General features: G+C 35.7%; 1 protein-coding gene across 2 annotated transcripts in view; it reads right to left on the bottom strand.

The window, feature by feature from the left end:
- Positions 1 to 19,937, bottom strand: part of GABRB2 (gamma-aminobutyric acid type A receptor subunit beta2) — a 142,411-nt gene that overhangs the window by 84,372 nt on the left and 38,102 nt on the right. For both annotated transcript variants that reach the window (XM_069868973.1, XM_069868972.1), the window contains exon 5: positions 5,715 to 5,935. In XM_069868973.1, the coding sequence (XP_069725074.1) occupies positions 5,715 to 5,935 (221 nt within the window). The remainder of the gene's footprint in view (positions 1 to 5,714; positions 5,936 to 19,937) is intronic.

The raw sequence follows: 19,937 nt of genomic DNA on the forward strand, positions 1-19,937 counted from the left end.
TAATAATGCTTGGTACTTATGTAGTGTTTTATGGGATCAAAGCACTTTACAAACTAATTAATTAATCTTCACAACACCCCTGTGAGAAGGCAGGTTTTAGTATTCCAAGTTAATAAATGGAGTAACTGAGGCAGAAGAGCAGTATGCTTTGCTTCACAGATCTATAAAATGAAGACCTGGACTCTCTATCATTAGAAACAACAGTAGTACTATTCCTGTGAATTCTTTGAGACCTTCAGTTAAACTATTTGCATTAGTAAGGAAAACAAACTGTCCCTTAACTTGGGCCACAGCTGATACCTTGTTTACTTAAAAGAATTCAGTCACCTAAGCAACACGCTGGGATCCAAGTTACTCCTTTTATGTGGGACCTATACTGACTGTGCAAGACGAGCTGGTATCAGACTTTTCCTGCCCTAGGACAGGGGTGGCAATGCTTCCTTGCTAATGCAGATGATGTTTGGTACTCAAAATTCTACATAATTGTGCAGCTTCTAACCACTCAAAATTTTTCAAGTCCTCACAATAGCAACATGACCTCAATCTGAGACAATGTTTTACTATACTTGCATTTACTTATGCCCATTTTCAAAAAGTTCCTGCTTTCAAGACCTACGTGCAAGATTAGTCTGTTTTACACGTCTATGCATACTCTTAACAGCCTGGACAATTCGGACAGAGAAATCCAATTCACCTAATTTCTTGTGCAAACCCTAACAACTGCATGTCAGACTGTGAATCAACTTGGGCAAGTGCTGGTATCTGAAAGGCCAGTAACTGTACCTGTAAACAAGTGTGCTAGCACAAAAAAATTACCCAGTTAACAAAATGGAAACCCTTGTCCACAGGACTGAGATTCTCGTGTTCAAACAAGTCTTAAACAAATTACTTTTCACTTACTCTTTGCAATGCTTCAATATTCCCAATACAAGACGTTAAAATGCTGAACAAGTGGGAGAGTCTATTTTACTTGCAACAGTGCAAATCTCCGAGCAGCTGAAACTAAGTAAGCAGACAGAAGGAGGCACAGTTGAGACCACACAAAATTCAAGCATCCAGGACTATTTATAATTCACATGACTCAGTGCTGGTGCAAGAAACAAAGAGAGGACAAAGCAAGACTGTCATACACATAATTCTCCCATTTGTGGGATACTGCTAGGTGATATCAGTCAAACAGTTTGGAATTACTGCTAGTTGGGTTGGAAACTTATAGTTGGCAATGCATTAAATAAATTTTGGCAAGTAAAACTGTTGGGCTTTCAAATGGGATAGATCTTTCATTTCCAACAAAACTAGTCTGTTCTATTTCCTTTTGTTTTTCTTCTGGCTAAAAAGGATGGCTATGTCATCACCTCACAGGATGTGGCCCCTATCTGAAGTTCTGTGTATATTCTATTTTTCCAGTGAAAAACACTCACAAGCTTCAGTTACAAAAAGCATAAAACTGGTCTACTGAAGAGACATGAAAGAACACAATCCCCTTCATCATGTAATGACCAGCCCTAGATGAGTAACCCACTGTTGCAGTGTTCGCTTGCCAGAACTGTTAGAAGTGTATATAAGAGTAAACATCTCTAAACCCAGCCTGTTAATGCTATAATACCACACAGAACATCTTTGTCTTCAGCCACTTCAACTATATTTAATCTTAATTCTAAATCAAATTTCCTTATTCTGAAGCACAACATCCAAATGCTCTCCTCCACAAAGAGGTGAGCTCCAGAGAGACACCCTAAGAAAGTTATACAACATGTAGCAATTACAAACCTGGAAAAAAACTTAGAAAACTTTTTGTGCTTCCACAGGAAGCAAACCAAAATCAGGTAAGTGTTTCTTCCCCAGAGTTACACAGGGTAAAAGACAGATAAATCTTCCATCTGCACTTCACAACACAATTCATGTCAAAAGTCAGGGGAGATATCTATATAACACACACATATATATAACATGTATTTAAGAAATGACAAATCTGATCTACCGTAGCAACGATCTCTTCTATGTGTCTTATATAAACCATATACTTTAACATACAGAAATTTAATTAAACCCATATCTTTTTCTGAATTCTGTCTGCTGCAGATCATATCCAAGCTTTGCTCAACTTACTGTAAACTGATTGTTATCCCAGATTTGAATCTTGGTCCTCTAAATTTATTTTCCCCTATACATTGTCAAATCACTAATATCCTATTGCCCATCATCTTAACTACCAACACATAGCAATTTTCCCTGTAGTGACTCTTCATTTAAGACGATATATTACAATTTTCTGCCATTTTAATGATTTAAGTATATCATCTATTGAATGGCCTGGTCTTGGCAGCAAAGAATAATTTTCTTGCCAGATGGAATATAAAAATAATATGAAATTGAACATGTTTTAAACTGAAAAAAAGAAAGTTCAGTCATATTTGTAAATACCATACTGCAACTAGAATGTGAAAAAAAGCATTTTCCCAAAACATAAATAGCTGGCACCTATCCCTTCTAAACCTCTAAGTAACCTGTATGCCAAGTTCTCTGTAAAAAAATTGGTCACAATTCAGTAATGCCCTTAACTAATGCCCTGTAGCAGTGAACACGGCAGGCTACGAGGACATCAAAACTAACATATAGATGTCTACATTCATTATTAGCCATTTTTCTCTCCTCCCCTTCAGGGACAGCATAAGCTAGGTGCTTACAAAACTGCCTCCTGGTCCTTCCTTAAATTTACCTTCACAGTGTTACATCTAATCACATCCGACATGCATACCAGGTATGGGCTCTGCTAGGAGAAACAAAGTGAATAACGTTAAGGGATCACCACTTGCTATATCCAAAAGAGAAATGAAAATGTAAGGGCATAAAAGAAAAGGACAGCTACATTTATACACTACCATTTTGGTAATAAGATCAGTCGCAGTCAAATTAATTTCATTACAGCAATCAAGGTAAATGAAGCCAAATTCACAGAAATCTGTATATATGTGCGCGTGTGTGTGTATACACATGTTTACAGATAGATGTATGGGGAGACAAAAGTAAAAGTTCAAGACTGAAATTTAAAGAAATCTCCATTTAGTAGTATGCATCTCAAAGCAAGAACATGCCACTGAAAGCAAAGTAAATTACCACAGCAGTAATAGTAATGATTCTCAGAACAGTAAAAGTGTACAGGATTTTTTTAAATGCTATGGGGAAATTAATATTAAGCAAGCACTTTTAAGACAGGGGAAATTAACACTAAAGCAGCCATTAAACATATCACTGCTATGGACACTTTAAATGACATTAACTTTGAATTAATTTTAGATAAAATTGCTAGTTAAAGCTGTTTTAACCTATAAAACTGAAACCTTAACATTAGAGCCATATCAATGATTGCCACATGGTCCAGCAACGGCAAAAGCAGAACACAGCCAATCACATCATCCTGTGGTGTTACCAGCATGTGTATTTGCTCCATGCAGTCCAGCGTTTCAAAACATTTTAGCCAGAAAGCCTTTCTGAGACCTACTCAGCTGAAGTCTGAGGAGGAGGAGGGAAGGCTCTTCTGCATTTCAGCATAAAAATTTGTCCATGGATCATTAATAAATAGGACATATAAGAAGGGGTGTTTGAGGGTAAATATCCAACTACAGTAGACCTATATTAATAGTCAGGTTTGTTTCTTGCTCTATGCAATCCCCTCTGCAGTCTTTGGAAACAAGCTGCAACCTGAGAAGGGCAAGCAGATAAAACCTGACAAACTGGAAAACTAAAACATAAAGCTAGAAATATACATACTTTTCAAAATAATGACAACATGGCCTTCACAACACTTTCCTACCCAAACAATGTAACAGTTTGATACATACATTACAAACAAACACACACAGATGCCATCAAGATTTCCCTAGAAGAAACTTACTTATCCAAATAACTTCATCCAAACTCACTACCTACTATGCCATTAAATGTGTTTTGTTTTTGTTTTTTTTAAATTGCATACATCACAAAAACTAGCAACAAACCTTTAATGCACTTAACCATCCTTTTTTCACTTGAGAAATAAATAGGGTTATACTTTCTCCTAAACTCAGGACAGAGGACTGTGTGTGTTTACACGTGTGGAAGTTTATATAAGAAGGGCAGAGGTACATGATGAGCCATCTACCATATCTACTCTAAAGTGAATCTTTCCAAATGCAGCTAACAACCTCAAGCACCATCCCGCATATTTTTTACCACAGCATAAGGTACAATGATGAAAATAGAGATTTTTTTCATATTAAACTGGCATTATTAGGTCTTCATTTCCATGCAAGTACGACTAATAACTGTTTTATTTCTAATAATAGCTGTTAACTTTAATCTGACCATTCTCCCAGCACTAGAGGCTATGTAGTCACGCATGTACTAGAAAACAAAATGGACTTTATGACTATCTTATGATCAAAAGCTGGCCTTTTTTCTTGCCATGTCCTCATCTATTAGGTTTCTGTTCATGCTGCATACTCTCTACAGCAGAACACAGTACCTTTTCTGAGAAACAAAAGGTGTCCTTCCCCTCTTTTCTGTTAAGTACACAGTGGCTGTAGGACCCATGACAACTGCAGCTCCTAATCGTTTGCGATAGGTAGGGGGAGTACAGCGTAACAGTCACCTTGCTACTGCCCTCCGTGTACAGCTCATTTCAGCACAAGGGAATTAAGGCAAAATACACATCCACCATTCACCTTGTACCAGCTGACAGGGCAAAGAGAACATACGAAATGCACCAAGTAGAGTCTTAAAAGGGATATAAGAATTGATAGTCACAAGTAAGAGATTACTAGGTGTACCAAAATAGTAGAAAATTATTTCTTGGTCTGAAATTCTTGACCTAGAAAAAAATTCTTCTAAACACCTTTACTTTGAGAGCTGTGTGGAAGTTCTACAAGAGAAGCAACATACAGAATTCTAAAACCACTTTGGATATCACACTGAGATTACAAGTATTGAAAAAATTAACTCTGGGGAAATAAAGTATCAGAGCATTAATAATGTTTCTAATCACATTAAAAAGCTTGGTGTAAAAATATACAAGATTTCTCTTTATTTCATAAAAGATATTAGAAGTGATTTACTATTTATTTTGTCTATTAACACTGTTAAACAGACCCAGTTCCCCCCAGTTTTCAAAACTTCAAGACTGAAGGTCTTCTGTTGATTTCTATGGTCACCACTTTCCATACAGTCATAGATAATAACAAAAACAGGCTGAAAAATATTTTCATTCATACCACATCTCAAAGAAAATCTGAGAAAATGATTCACTCGGCTAGCATATAAACCAATTTAATATTTAATCAAAATTATTTATAAAATATTAAGTTAAACTATCAATTGAGCTGTCATATATGTTTTCCCTTTTTCTCCTCTAATCCTCATTTTTTATTTCTTATTTGAATTCTTTGAGGAAGCAGTTCCAAAATTGGTTTTTAATCCAGAATGAGTACTTAAAATATTATTTACAGTCTTATCTCTTCTTAATACACTAAAAATGGCAGTTTATCTAAGAAATAATTAAAAACTTCATCCAGTCTTACAATACTTCAGTTAAAATTGTTTCTGGAATGTCATCAGCTACATAGACTACGCCAATAAAAGGAACACTATTAAAAAGGCAAGAAGCGGGTTTTAATTTGAAGACATAATTAAAAGTCTAAAAATAAAAGACAGAAGAGTTAGAAATGGTTCAGACTGACCTGAGTCCATAAAGGACTGTCCCATCTGGATGCAAACGGATCATTCTGTTCTTCACAGTGACACCATGCACAAATGACTTCTTGTCATTCAGAAAATAGGTATCGGGAACCCACAGCTGATCAGCTACTCTGTTGTCCAGAGTAAGGTTTAGAGGTATTACATTATACGACAGCCTCTTATCCCTCCACGCTTGCTGGAAGTACATTGTCAAGGTATAGTCCTGTAATTACAAAAACAATAAACAGTTGACATTGAAACAGACAGCATACATACGCAAAAAAAAAAAAAAGCAAATACACATTTATTCATTGTGACTGTTCGTAACAGCAAACATTTCTGTTCAGAATTTCCATAAGTAGCTCTCTTTATTTTTAAAGCACTGAACATCGTGTGTATACTTAATAACTGAAATGAGGGGGTTTTTACATTTTATGAAGGACTTGGGAGTTCTCATTTCAATATCTAAAAACAAAATGGGAAAAAAACCAGTAGATGTTTAACAGTCTGCAATTTCTGCAGCAATTTACAAGCTTGGGAGTTGTAAGAAACGGGAATGTTCACAAATCTGAATTTCATCTCATGGTCTCTACTGTATTCAACAGAGCTCCTCTGGATTAGGCCTTACACCTCTTCTACCCAAACACTTCTCTAAATTAAAATCTCTTTAAAGTCTGTTAATCTTCTCCTGGGCACTGAAATCAGTGGGAAGTCTGAGATATCTATGCTACAGAGTTTTAGTCTTCTACTTAATTTTACAGATGAAGTAACTCTGGTTACTTCAATGGAACAATTTAGAGAGCACAATTAAGCATCTGGGTAAATATCTGCAGTGTTATGAGACTTGCTTTGTCTTGATGGAGGCCACTAATGAACAGTATTTTGGAAAGGGTTTGATCTTTTGTTTTTTAAGAGAACAGTATAAATGCAGAAGTTACATTGTTGTAAGACCTGCTATACAGAGGCTAAATATTCATTATGTATTAGCTGATACTAAAAAACCCCTCAATAAATAATACACAAAGGAGTTGTCTTTCTGAACATGGATCACTGGGTCAAGGGCTGTAAAGTGAAACTGAAGAAATACCAAAAGGAGGAATATTCTAGAACTAATATTTTAGTTTGCTTGTTCTAGAGAAGTCATAATCAGGCCTATGACTCTTGGAGTTCGTATTTCACACAGACTTCATTAAACCGTGAGAACTACTAGCTTAAAAAAGATTGCTTTCAATGGAAAGTCAACAAGAGCTGCTGTAACTATCAGCAACCCCAGTATTCAGCCACAATATGAAGATTTTATTGCATTAATTGCAATATTAATTCTCATTAGCTACTTTGTATTTTAAAGGCAGAAACCATTATTAAAACTGTTTTTATTACACCAATCTTCCTGCTGAAATGCGTCAAAAGCGTGTGCCACAATTGTGTTTTACAAGCAGTATATACAAAAATTTGACACATAAATACAATACAGAACTTCTCCCCAAATACACAAGTAAAATTTTCTTATATTGTAGTTTCACACTCTAAACTTTCAAAAAATCTACAAAAATGACACTAAGAAATCACAGAAATTTACTGGGAAAAAAAATAAGACATTTTATATTTCTGGAAATTATCTTTTTATAGGACAGGCTAGGTCTTGAAAAACACCAAACCTCACAAATAGTACATGGAAAAGTTCCTTGGTCAATGGGAAAAAAATCCACACTAAATTTCTCCCACTGCCACGCAGAGAGGTGGGATTCATCCCAGTTAACTTCAAGCCCTGGAGACATATCTCTCTCCACTGATTTTAGAGCATCTAGGGCAATCGGTCCTAACTTACGCACAACAGTGAAGCGCCTCCAGTTAAATGACATAAATTCAAGCCAGTGTCAATGGCAAATTGAAAAGAAAATCAAAATCGGATATAACCTTTATTACAAACTTCCATTACACTACAGGTGCTAAGAGAAGCCTGTACATCCATCCCATAGGGAAAACACCACTCAGCTCTGGTAGAATGTCACAAATACTAACGAAACTCCATAGCTAGAAGGAGGTAAACACCAAATAATTTTTTCAATTATTTTACTATCAAGCACTTGTACCTGGTAACTATTCTAATATGATCAGTTGTAATGATCTGAAATCTCTTTCCCTCCCCAAACTCTCAGGATCAGGATGAGAGTCTGCTTTCAAGAATGTTCCACCTACATCTGAAAATATTACTGTTATGCTTCATCACTGTTCTGCAGTATTTGATTCATAACCAGACACCAGAAAATGTTTGGTACTACGTTGCCAGTAAGCAAATATACTAACATATCACAACATGAAGTAGATGAGCTGTCGTAATCACTCCCCTATTATCCTTGGAATGTTGCATTTTATTCCTATCCTAAGGAATAATCAGCATGTTCTAACATACAGCATATCAGTATAGAACGTGCTTCGCTCCTTACACCTCAGTAAGAGAGGAAAAGAGGAGGAGGAAGAAAATGAAACATTCATGGTTCAGTACATAAAAATTAATTACAAAAAACTGTAAATTTGGAGCACTGCTATAGCTGAAAGAAAAGCCAAGCCACCAGGCTGGAGTTCAGAATCAAACACAGTGTGTTCCAGAAACAGAGCTGGTGTTCCAACTAAAAATTATTTGTCATCTGTTGGCCCTAGTTTTCAGATGTGACTGGAGTTTCTGATGATCAAGAGAGGACAGCTTAAATAAATTTCTACGAAACCTTTACAACCTTTCAAATTTAGGTGGCTTTTAAAAAATCTTTATTAAAAATAAATGTGTTGCAAGCTACACATTTCAAAGTATAAGCAATTAGTTGGGGAAAAAAAGGAAAATCTGTCACATAAGATGCAGTTCATTCTTTAAAAGGGAAGGAGGCATCCATTTTCAAAACACCAAATGCTAAAATAATTAAAAAAGATGAAGATGATGTGCAGGTATAAAACATCCCTGAACTACTTCAAGACACTTTATTCTTTAAGATTAACAACATGCTTGTCTAGCAGAAATACTGCAAGAAAAATGTCTGCTAATGTCACGTTAAATGTGGGATTACCCCTGTACTCTACAGATAAATATCAATGTAAACAGGCAAATATTCTGTTTCTCTAGGAAAACAGACACACGAAATGAGGAAATAGAAATGGGTAGTAAAGGATTATTTTAATTTGCTAAGGCCTTAGCATCCTATTAAATTCACAGGATAGGATTGTTATAAGCTTAGTATAAGTCTGAAAATTAAACAGGAGTGAATTAATTTAAAAATCTAGCAATAGACAGTAGTTACAATGAGTTGAAAGAAATATGAAACCACATCTCATGATGACTGTGTCTCTGCATACCATTGCACAGACAAACTACACAGGTACAGACGATTTACAATACAGGCACAGAGTACAAATATAAACAAATACGTTCCTTGGTTACCCCCACCATACGACACTTGAAATGTACAAAATGTTATTAGCATAGACAAAATTACAAGCAAAATCTAGCATTTAAATAGGCAAATACTATGTTTTCTGTATTATTCCATTGTTCACATAAATTTCTATTTAATAAACTTTTTTATTCTAACCAAATGCAGAAATTCAGGCAACAGAAGATGGATGCTTCCTCCTATTCTGCTCAAAGAAAAGATCTCTCCTCTTTTCCTCACCAGTTAAAGTTCAGCTTCCCAGTTTTCTTCTTTTTTTCACACAATGAACACAAGCAGCAAGTATGAGACAAACTTAATCTTAACGCAATTTTCCTCATATGAATTAGGAACTACAGAAGCTATAGACAGCCAAGTTAAGTTGTCAGTTAATGACCATCAGCTTCAAAGACCCAAGAAAAGATACGGTGCATGAAAGCATCAAATCTGAAAACTAGCATTCTTATTTGTAGTCTCTCATTTCATTAATGCTCTCAAATAAAAGTTTTCTTAAGCCAAAAAAATAAATGCTAATTTGGGCCTATTATTAGCTTAAAAAGTTTAGAGCACGGGCCATGGCTAAACCCACCCTTGAGCCAGTAACTGTGAATTGCATGTTGCCAGTCCTCCTTTTGTATTGGAAAATGGATCAAGGCAAAAAAGGAAATAAATTTCATGAATGTTCACAACGACAGTGGGAGTCTAATGCAAAAGACTGTGCCAGATGTACATTTTCTCAAAGCATGAGGACAAGGTCCGATGTGAGAAAAACAACATTTAAAATAGAACTGCATTACAGAAAACAGAACTGATACGCAGAGGATCTTAAAAATGCATACCAACACTCGTATTAACAGGAATATGATAGCTACTGAAACACTTTGGAAGTCATAAAATCAGGAAGCTTCAGAGGAGAAAAATAAGTAAGTAGGAGGACATTCTGTGTATTATAATTAGAATGTATAGCATCATGGAACTGAAGAAGCAATTTATCTCTACTCATCAGTAACGAACGGAGAACTCATTTGTGGCTTGTCTTAAGTCCACTTCTCATCGCTTTCCTGGCTATTCCTAATTTATAAAACCACTTCACCACACTTCCCAATACGGCATTATTAAAGCTAAATAATTCCTCCTGAAAATTCTTGAAGCTGAAGATTTTGCCTGAATGCTATATTTACTTACCATGTACATTTAAAAAGCTGTCTGTTGATGATATATTTTAAAATGCCATTAAGTTAATTATTAAAAGCATACATCTAAAATACAAAATGTATTTTAATGTATTAAAATATATATGTTATATATATTATATACTTAAGGACAAATGTTAATTCTAGCTCCCCCTCAGACCTAAATGAAGTTCTCACTGATGCATGCAATTTAGTCTACAGTGGGACACACACAGTACGTTGCGCTACTTGAATAGTACATAAACCAATCCAAAACAAAGCACTTCAAGCTAAAGGAGCTTCACTGGACTTATTACAAAAGCTATGTCTTTTCATGAGTGCTGGCTGACAACCTTTTCAATTGTCATTTCATTTAAGGCCATAAACTACAACATGTTCAATTCATAATCACTTATTTCAAACTCACATAGTCTTCTCTGTTACCACTTGAGACACCACAAAGTGACTTATAAGTGGAATGAACTGTTGAAAGAACGGGTGATACAAAAGAGGTGTCAAAATAAAACCTGTCATATGCCCTTTCAAAAGGTATTTTTCACATTCCGTAAATCTTTGCTTCAATCTTTTGCTTTTTTTTAATGAGAAGCATGTGATCTAAAGCCTGTGATCTTACCAAAACCAAAACAGATTTCAAAAAGCAAGCTTACCATTTATTCTGCAGCAACTACCCAGAATTATTTATCAGCAATTCTCATTTCTCAGCTGAACAAATAAGAAAGATGGGCTTTTACCTCCTACAACAGTTCTCGAACAAACGATATTACTAAATCAAGCAAGAGACTTCTGTATGAAAGAAAAAAGACTGTCAGCAGAGCTGGACTCCCAGACATAAAACTCCTCACTATTCATTACATGAAATCTGTAGTAAAAGACAGCTTACCATTTCAGAGACAAGATCATGAATTTGTGTGTCCTTAGCACTACTAACAGCAGCCAATATTTAGATTGTTTCTACACAGTGATTTATATATTGCACTGTGATGCAGTGTCATCATATTTCATGCACTGAAATAAAACAAAGCAGTTATGGCTGAGACGCTTCCTGTAACATCAATTACTTTAGCAAGACACTGTGACACTTGATTTTAATTTCTGACAAGTTATCCACAGTGAACCATGATACTGCACTTGTACCCAGCCAGCAATCTACACGTCACTCCAATCAAAAAACACCTGTCCTTTAAGCTCTCTATGATTTGCGGTCTCTTGATAACAAGAGATAGAGTGATTAAAATAAACTTTAGACTGAAAACTGTAATCTAATTGTTCCTTGCTTAAGACAGTCATATATCTTGGTATCTTCAGATTTTCCTCTTTTGAAAGGATCTAGTCCCTTTATACAGTGTTGCAGGATTCTCAGATGAACAATGCAAATGCAAGTAAGACAAATAAACGCAAAACGTATTCACTTTAAGGAACAGTGACGGAAACAGTAGTTTGCTACATATGACAAAATTATGTGATGTTTTCATTTAGTCATACCCTTGAAGTAGAATAAAATATTCTAAGCCAGAAGAAATATCAAAAAAAGTTTATTTACATTTGAATTTCAAATTCTTCTTTAGTCATGTATCACAAGCCATTTCCCAGAGCGGGAAGAATACTTTGAGTTCACAGAAAATTTCCCATGCAACTGTACAATCCTATAGATCTTTAGAAAGGTGAATATCTCTAACAGAAATAATATTAGTATTGCTTTTATTACTAGGCTTCCCTTATTGCAGCCTATTAGTTGATAGTATTGAAAAAGAATAAAAAAATATCATTGAATATAACAAAAAAACCCACAAAAATTAAAATCTTAACTTCTTAAAAAAAGTGGAAGTAGAAGGTTGATTAAGCAGAACTGTAGTTTCAATTGTAAAGTTTGTTGATGGCAGATGGTGGCTTGCACTATTGTTTTGCAGAAGAGAATGAGAAGAAAAAAAAAAAACCCAAACAACTAAAGGAACCTGTATATCTTACCAATAATTCTAACGAAAAAAAATTACATATTTTTCCAGGCTAAGAATACAGCAATTGATAGTGAGATTAAAGCCGCGTGAAACACAGGAACTCAGGTTGTGCTTAGGTGAAGAACTGCACTAGACTAAAATTTGGGTAAGTGCTCTTTTTCCTGATGCTTTATAGTTTCCCGAGTTGCTAATGCATTTAAAAATTTAAACAACTGCCAGGCTAATGCTGTTCCTTTTCAATTTAATTAACTTCTGAACAACTTACAAAATTGATAATAAATGTTCATATAAAGCATGTAACAAAAAAGTTCAGTATTTTGCAATATTTCTCAAGGAGAACACTAAAATGAATATATTTTCCCAGCATTTATTTATTTATTTTTAAATACAACCTTGCTTCCTTCAGTCAAGATGTCACTCCATCAAGGCAAGCTGACTCCAAAGACAATTGTGCCATTAATACCCCAGTTTACTACTACACTAGATAGCTCTGTCTGCCTTTTTGCATCTAGAAAGATGTACAACAATCCCTAATTTCACAACGGCAGGCTTCAGTCCACCAGAAATAGAAACTGCGAGAATAAAACAGAGATGCTCTCAGCAGTTTGGCGTTATACCAGGTATAACGTCAAAAGAAGAGGCTGCTAGAGAATCTGGCTGCCCATTACAAAACTATTAAACACTCACGAACATTTGAAGTTCTTCCCTTGAACACAGCCTGTTGACATTCTTCAGAGTCCTGTAACACCTCAATTAAACTTGCACACCAGAGTCATCATTTTCTCTGAACCGATAACAACCAACAATTCAAAATATTTCAGCCTCAAGGATTACAATCTGAAGTTCTACAAGCACCTCAACCAAGTTCATAATCTATCTTCACTAAGTAGTCACTTCTGCTGTTTCAATCTTGCAAAGAACTGGTAGCATGTTTGCTTTTTAGGATGATACAGTGAATCTCTGAGCTGTTTTGAGTGATGAAATAATAGGAACACTTTAAGTGCTGACAAAAACCCCAGCAACAGTGATACCCCTGTCGCTACATTATCAGTGATGACACAATCCTCCTCGCAGATATACTAAAACAAGTCACAAAGCGATCTCAATGAAAAGTTATGTATAGTTTTAATATTAAAATGTTAAGATAAATGGCTAACAAAAATTTGATTATTTAAGCTGCAGTATGTTTAGAGGTGCTCAGGCTTCTCATAAAAATAAATCCCTTCTGTGATCACATTTAACTGGGCTGCCCGAGGATACAATTCTCGAAAAACACTATAAGAATATTTTGTTGAATCATTTTTATAAAGGAATTTACTTTGTTATATTTAGTTTGTTTTACTAAGCAGATTACTTTCCTAGTATTTCCCTTCAGGTAAAAAGGTAGATGTTTCCTCAGTTAGCAATGGAGACGTTTCTGCAAGACAACTTCCATGGCAGATACTAAAGGAAGAACATATATATATATATTCTTCATTGTCCTAAACATGCTCAAGTCATTTTTCTATTCTGCTGTTCTGTTTTGCTATTACTGCTACTCTCTGTGAGCCACACCTACATCAGATTCCCTCTGTATCACAGCATACCGAAACACTTCAGGTGGCTTTGAAATAAGTTTTCTTCTATGAATTCTTCCACAGGTGAGAATGCTAACAGTATTTGCTGTGTTTCTAATGCAATATTTGCAAGATCAAAATAAATGAAATACTATTAATCTGTCTGAAAATGCCATTTTCATTGAGCCAAAGACAACATATCAGACAACCTTACTGTGAGTATAACAGTATATACAAAAAGATGGCATGACTATTAATCAATAATAAAGCAATATTTTCAGCATTATGTAATTACTAAACACCACCTTCATTTTAAAGACAAATACATAAAGACAGAGCTCAGAAGCTCAGACTAAAATATTCTGTCAGACAAATTTCAGGATGTAGAGTGTAATTATTAATCAATATCGGCAACTCTAATTTTTTCAAAATTTAATTTAACTTGTACGTTGTCAGCAGTCTAGAAAGCCCTGTCATACTAGCATTGGAAAAGTGGACAAAATCAGAGCACTTTTCTAAATATTGCCCTAAACAAAGCATCTGACAAAATAATATAGATAAACCATTAATTTTCGTGAAATGATTGCTTTCTTCAGAGCTTCAGGAGACTGAGCACCGTTACATTTTCTGTTCTGCCTTGGAATACCCTCTAGCAAGATATAGATGCAGTTATTATACAGGTTTTTCCAAGACATTTATGATTATCTTATATTCGTAACACTACTAAGACTAAATGAGTATCTATTTAATAATTTTAAGATCAGCTCACAAAGCAATGTTTACATTCATTAAACAACAATCTCATAAGACACATTGACGTGAGAGGGACAGTAAATGAGGGCAAGACAGTGTATCTAGGGAAAAGTTTCCTAAAAAAAAAACCCAAAACATTTCCTTTAAGATTTAGAGCTCGTCTCAAAGCTATATAAACAACAGGATACATTACATTTCCTTTAATAATTCATTGTATAACTGAAATATAGTTAGACTAATTGATTTCATTAGGTTATTGTAGTCTCCCAGAGCTGCTGCTATTTCACAGAAATTTACAGGGGAAAACCAAACAGGTTATGTGCATGACATAGCCTGATTTTATTTCTGCTCTGGTTTTCTTCTAAATGAATTCAGAGTCCTTCCCCCTCTGTCTCTTATGTATGCATTTTCTCTCACATTACCACTGATCACGCTAGAATTCTGTGCTGTTTTTCTGGGTATTTCTGTGGGTTTTCTTCTTTGAAATAAAGAAAAGAAACCAAAGTTTAGGTGGAAATTCAAAACACCTTACTTGTTTTTATGAAAATGCAATCACTTAGGAATCACTAATGGGAATGGTTCTAGCAACTGTAATCTGCCAGTTGCTTTTAATGCCATTCTCCACTCGCAGACGGAGCACCAGCAGCAGTTCACGTCTGTTAAACAATGTCACAGATCCTGCAGCACTCTGTCTCTCTGGCCTGCTGATTCCAAGAAGTTCATTAATCAGTTAGTAACAAACCGATGTCTCGAAAGAAGCAATGTACTCTGGGAGAGTACAAATCTTCTGCAGCCACGTTTCTATAAGCATTTCTGTATCATGGTCTAATACCTCAGAGGCTACATGCTGCACTTTAGACTAATGCGTTTCTTCCCTGTTTACAGATAAATCCTGTGGGAATAGACCAAACACCGCAAATATCTTGAATCCTCCAAGTTTACATGCAGATTTCATGGGGTGTGAATAGTGAAGAGTGTGAGGCTGAAAAAAAAAGAAATAGCATCGTGCCACATACACCTTCTCCTCTATTTTAAATGCTCTCCTGCCCGTAACCCAAGACGTGACAGGCTGCTTCTCTCAAAAATGTCAGGTACTGCAGAGAACTGCCAGCACCAAAGTAAAAGGACAATTTTAAATAAGTACATATCATTTCTTTCATAGTGATGACAAGCCTGTGGAAACTGATAGAAAGTCCAATTTGCATGACAGCCCAACACTTAGCAAAGAGAACACAGAACATGCTTCCAAGAGAGCAAGTGATGTATTCAGAGGAAAAAGAAACGAATATTATATTCTAGGGAGAAAAAACCTGAAAAAAATTCAGGAGGAAAAATATTGCATCTTCAACAGTCGCTGCACCTGCATTAATTATACTTTAAATTGTTCATGGTTCAGCAAAGCCAAAGCCTACTGGAATATCTCACAGGGACAAATTTCCATTCTCAGTGCCTCTATTACAAACGTGGATTTTCCTCGACAGACAGATAAAACATTATAGCAAATAACAGCTGCAATGCCCACAGCAAAATACCACCAGTTCCCCACAATCGATCTGCATATTTTATCTACAAGAAATCAACAGGAGACTAATACTGGAAAGATTTGCAGCCACAATGGTGTATTTTCAGGTTTTCATAGAATCATTGGAAAATTCAGGCTGGAAGGGGCCTTAGAAGGTCTCTAGGCTAACCTCCTGCTCAAAGTAAGATCAGCTCTGAGGTCAGACCAAATTGTTCAAGGCTTTATCCAACCTTGAAACGCGGAGATTTTCCTTTCTTTCTACACGGATTAGAACAACAGTTTAATAACAATGAAATTGTTATTTGCATTTTGAAAGAAACTCCTTATGCTTCAAGAAAGGAAAAATCAGGATGGCCACCTCAACCTAGCAATGACTGCAATTTAAGTAGTAGTAAACAATCCTGATTTTCAGACTAAAGCTGCCCTGTCATCAAGTCCTCATCACTATAATTATTAATTCTTATAACTATCAATTCTCAGAAACATACTCTAAGAACAGACACACAGCAGGGGAAAGAAAAAAAAAAAAGAGAGAGATCTGGCATCCATCATTACTAAATGGATTTATTTATTTGGCTGTGTCCACTCGATTACATGTCATATCTCATCAACCTTCAAACTTTAACTCCTCTTTTGTGGTTCACTGTTTGTCCCAGAGCTGAAGTCAAGCCTGTACTTAAGTGACCAAAGGGAAGTAACTGTCCTGGCAGCTGGAAACACTAAGAAGACAACAGAAGCTGCCTTTTTCCAAGGTGTGAAAGGTAAATGCTTAATGGAAACAGTACGAAAAGGATTTCTGACTTGGCATTAATACAAATCCAGTATATTTGAACAAAACAAGGATACCATACATTTTTTTCATTCAGCCTCCTTGCTGTGGAAATGGTATAATAATAAAATTATTCCTGGTCCCAGACTTTTACCCCTTCTCACAGATGTTAAGTTCAGCAGAAAAATTATTCAGGAAAAAAAATAGACCTGGTTCTTAATTAAGCAGCTTCATTATAATTGTACTTTGAATGTATTTGATTTAGCAGACTCTCTTCTGAAAACATGAGTGGTTTTTAAGCAATCTTCTGATCTCGCCCAGAGTGAACTTTCTGCTGACACAGACGTTTCCTCCAACTACTTATCGAAGGGCATTAACACAGTTTGTTGGGACTCCTGGCTTTACATTATTCCTTACATCTGGGCACGCAAACCAGCAGTCTGGATGCAATCTTTCCTGCCTTCTACTTTACTCACTTGTTATTTACTGAAATTTCTGGGAGATTAGATGCTTAGGAAATTATTTATAAAAGCTGAGAAAGCTGGGGTTGTTCAGCCTGGAGAAGAGAAGGCCCCAGGGAAACGTTATAGCAACCTTCCAGTACTGAGAGGGAGCCTGTCAGAATGAAGGGGATGAGCTTTTTAGCAGGACCTGTTGCAAAAGGACAAGAGGCAACAGAGTTAAACTGAAAGAGAGGCGATTCAGACCATATATAAAGAAGAAATTTATTACAGTGATGGTGGTGATGCCCCATCTCTAGAAATTTCAAGGTCAGGTTGGATGGGGCTCAGAGCAACCTATTTGAGTTGAAGATGTCCCTGCTCACTGCAGCGGGTTGGACTAGGTGACCTTTAAGTGTCCCTTCCAACCCAAACCATTCTATGACCCTATGAAGAAACTGAGAACGGTCTTTTGCTTTATCTTCACCTCTGAAGGAATGTGAATCCAGAGTTTGCAAGAGCAGTAGCCATTTTGCAGAGGTAACAGGAAGAAATGCATTTGCTTTTTTTGACATGTGGAACTACATTATCATTCTCATATCTTTATATATTTGGAAAAGATCAAAACTCACCAACTGACCGTGCTCTATTAGAAAAAAGTCTCAAGGACACATTCCCACCTCCTTCTCAATTTTTACATTAAGAACTGTCTGAAATCTAATGAAGATGTGGAAAACAAACTAATCCAGGGATCATAAACAAACTAAATTTGTTGGCACAGGATAATCAAATATTTTTCAAAACTCATGCAAGAAATGTTTTCATTCACCAGATTACTTGGCAAAAGAGTTTCAAGCCCTACATTTACAAAAAAGCTTTCATTAACTTTCCCCAGTAGTCGGTAGACATCAAACATACCTTGCAGTCAGCTCCAATATCGAAGACATATGAAAAATGGTGATTTGAAACTAATTCTTAAGAAGTTCCTCAAGGCTGGGCTGAAGATTGCTAAGAATCTACCCCCTACACTGTCAGTTTTATGAAAATTATCGCAGTCTGATCCACAAGATATTATGTAATTAAGGACACAACAAACATCTTCATCAAGAAAAGAGTTGTTATCCCCCAAATGCACCAAATGCTAGAAAAAAATGTGTGTCTTTTCAGCAACATGTTTGCATTTTCACAATAAAAGCAACTTCCTTTTTGTGTTTGTGCCTGCCTGTCCATTTTCAAAATTTAAAACCAGACAAGAAAAAACCATAATTGATTCTCGGTCACTAAAGCTTATATACGTGCTCATTGTTCTCGCCTGCCAAATGAACTGCCATTATGCTGTATAAATTATAGTTCTATAATACATACTAAATGTATACATATAAATACATGTGAATGCACACAGATTACTAATAATATCCTTCTTGAGCACACATATTCAAGCACACACATACAAGCACAAAAATGATCAAAAAAGCTCTGTGATGTCTCTGCTGAGATTGTCATGAAAGTAATGACTCATCTCCTGGCAGCTTGTTTAGTCTTAATGAATTTGTAATGCTGGATTTCTGAATTAAATTTTTACCTTCACCATAAGATTTTATTTAATATTTTCATCTTAACCAGTTTGAAAAGACATTAGTTCAAGTGTTTTGATTTTTCTCTCAAATGAATGGACATTAAGCCATCACAATAAGTGCACGGCTCTAGCAGGTGTTACCACAAGCGAGATCTCCAGTAGCTCATATATTTCTAGCCACTACCTCACGTGCTTTATAAAGTATTTCTGCTTCAGCACACCACATGTTAGTTAGCAAGCAGAACACATCGATTTGAAATCTACTAGTTAGTAGCTGGTTAATTCATGCATGAAATGCATTCATACATCAGTTCACTGGCTTGATTTATGACACATCTATTCTTTTAAAATAACAGCATTGTTTCTCCCTCAGGAGTCAGAAAAATGCTTTACAACATATTTTTATACTACTACACACTGGTTAAAAGTTAGGATTTTTAATTTTTAAAGAAACTCTTCTTGGAGATGCATTGTCAACCATGTCCAAATGAAAAGTTCCCTTAATTTGTTCTTGACGAATAATTTTGTCCAACTTGAAAAAGTCAAAAAGGATGTTTCACCAAAGTGTCAGTGATCTCACTCCCTTTTCCATTTTCCTCCCTCCCATTGAGTAAGCAAGCAAGCAAGAAAGCACAAAATCCTCAGCATTACTTAGACCTTAAAATTTTTTGCCTACATGGCTTTGCTTATCAACACTCTTACTGATTTCTGATCATCTTTTCCAGAAAGTCACAGTGAAAATGAGAAAGGAATCAGTTCCATATTTGTAACAAAACACAATAGAACCAGCATTTGATACCAGCACCACCGAAAAGGAGCCCTGCATTCCATTACAGACAGAGTATTTTTAGTTATTATTATTTGCAGGTGGTCCATAACCAAACACTAAGAAGCTTGATGCTTTGTTTTGTAATTATTTCACAGCAAAGAAAGTAAATAAACCAAAGGGTGGGGTGTGTGTTAATTCACGAGCAGTAACCCATATGCACTGCCCTATTATTCAGGAGATTTAAGCAATACAATTCCATCTGGATGAGATCCC

The sequence above is a fragment of the Phaenicophaeus curvirostris genome, chromosome 15 (assembly GCF_032191515.1).
Source record: "Phaenicophaeus curvirostris isolate KB17595 chromosome 15, BPBGC_Pcur_1.0, whole genome shotgun sequence".
Taxonomy (NCBI): domain Eukaryota; kingdom Metazoa; phylum Chordata; class Aves; order Cuculiformes; family Cuculidae; genus Phaenicophaeus; species Phaenicophaeus curvirostris.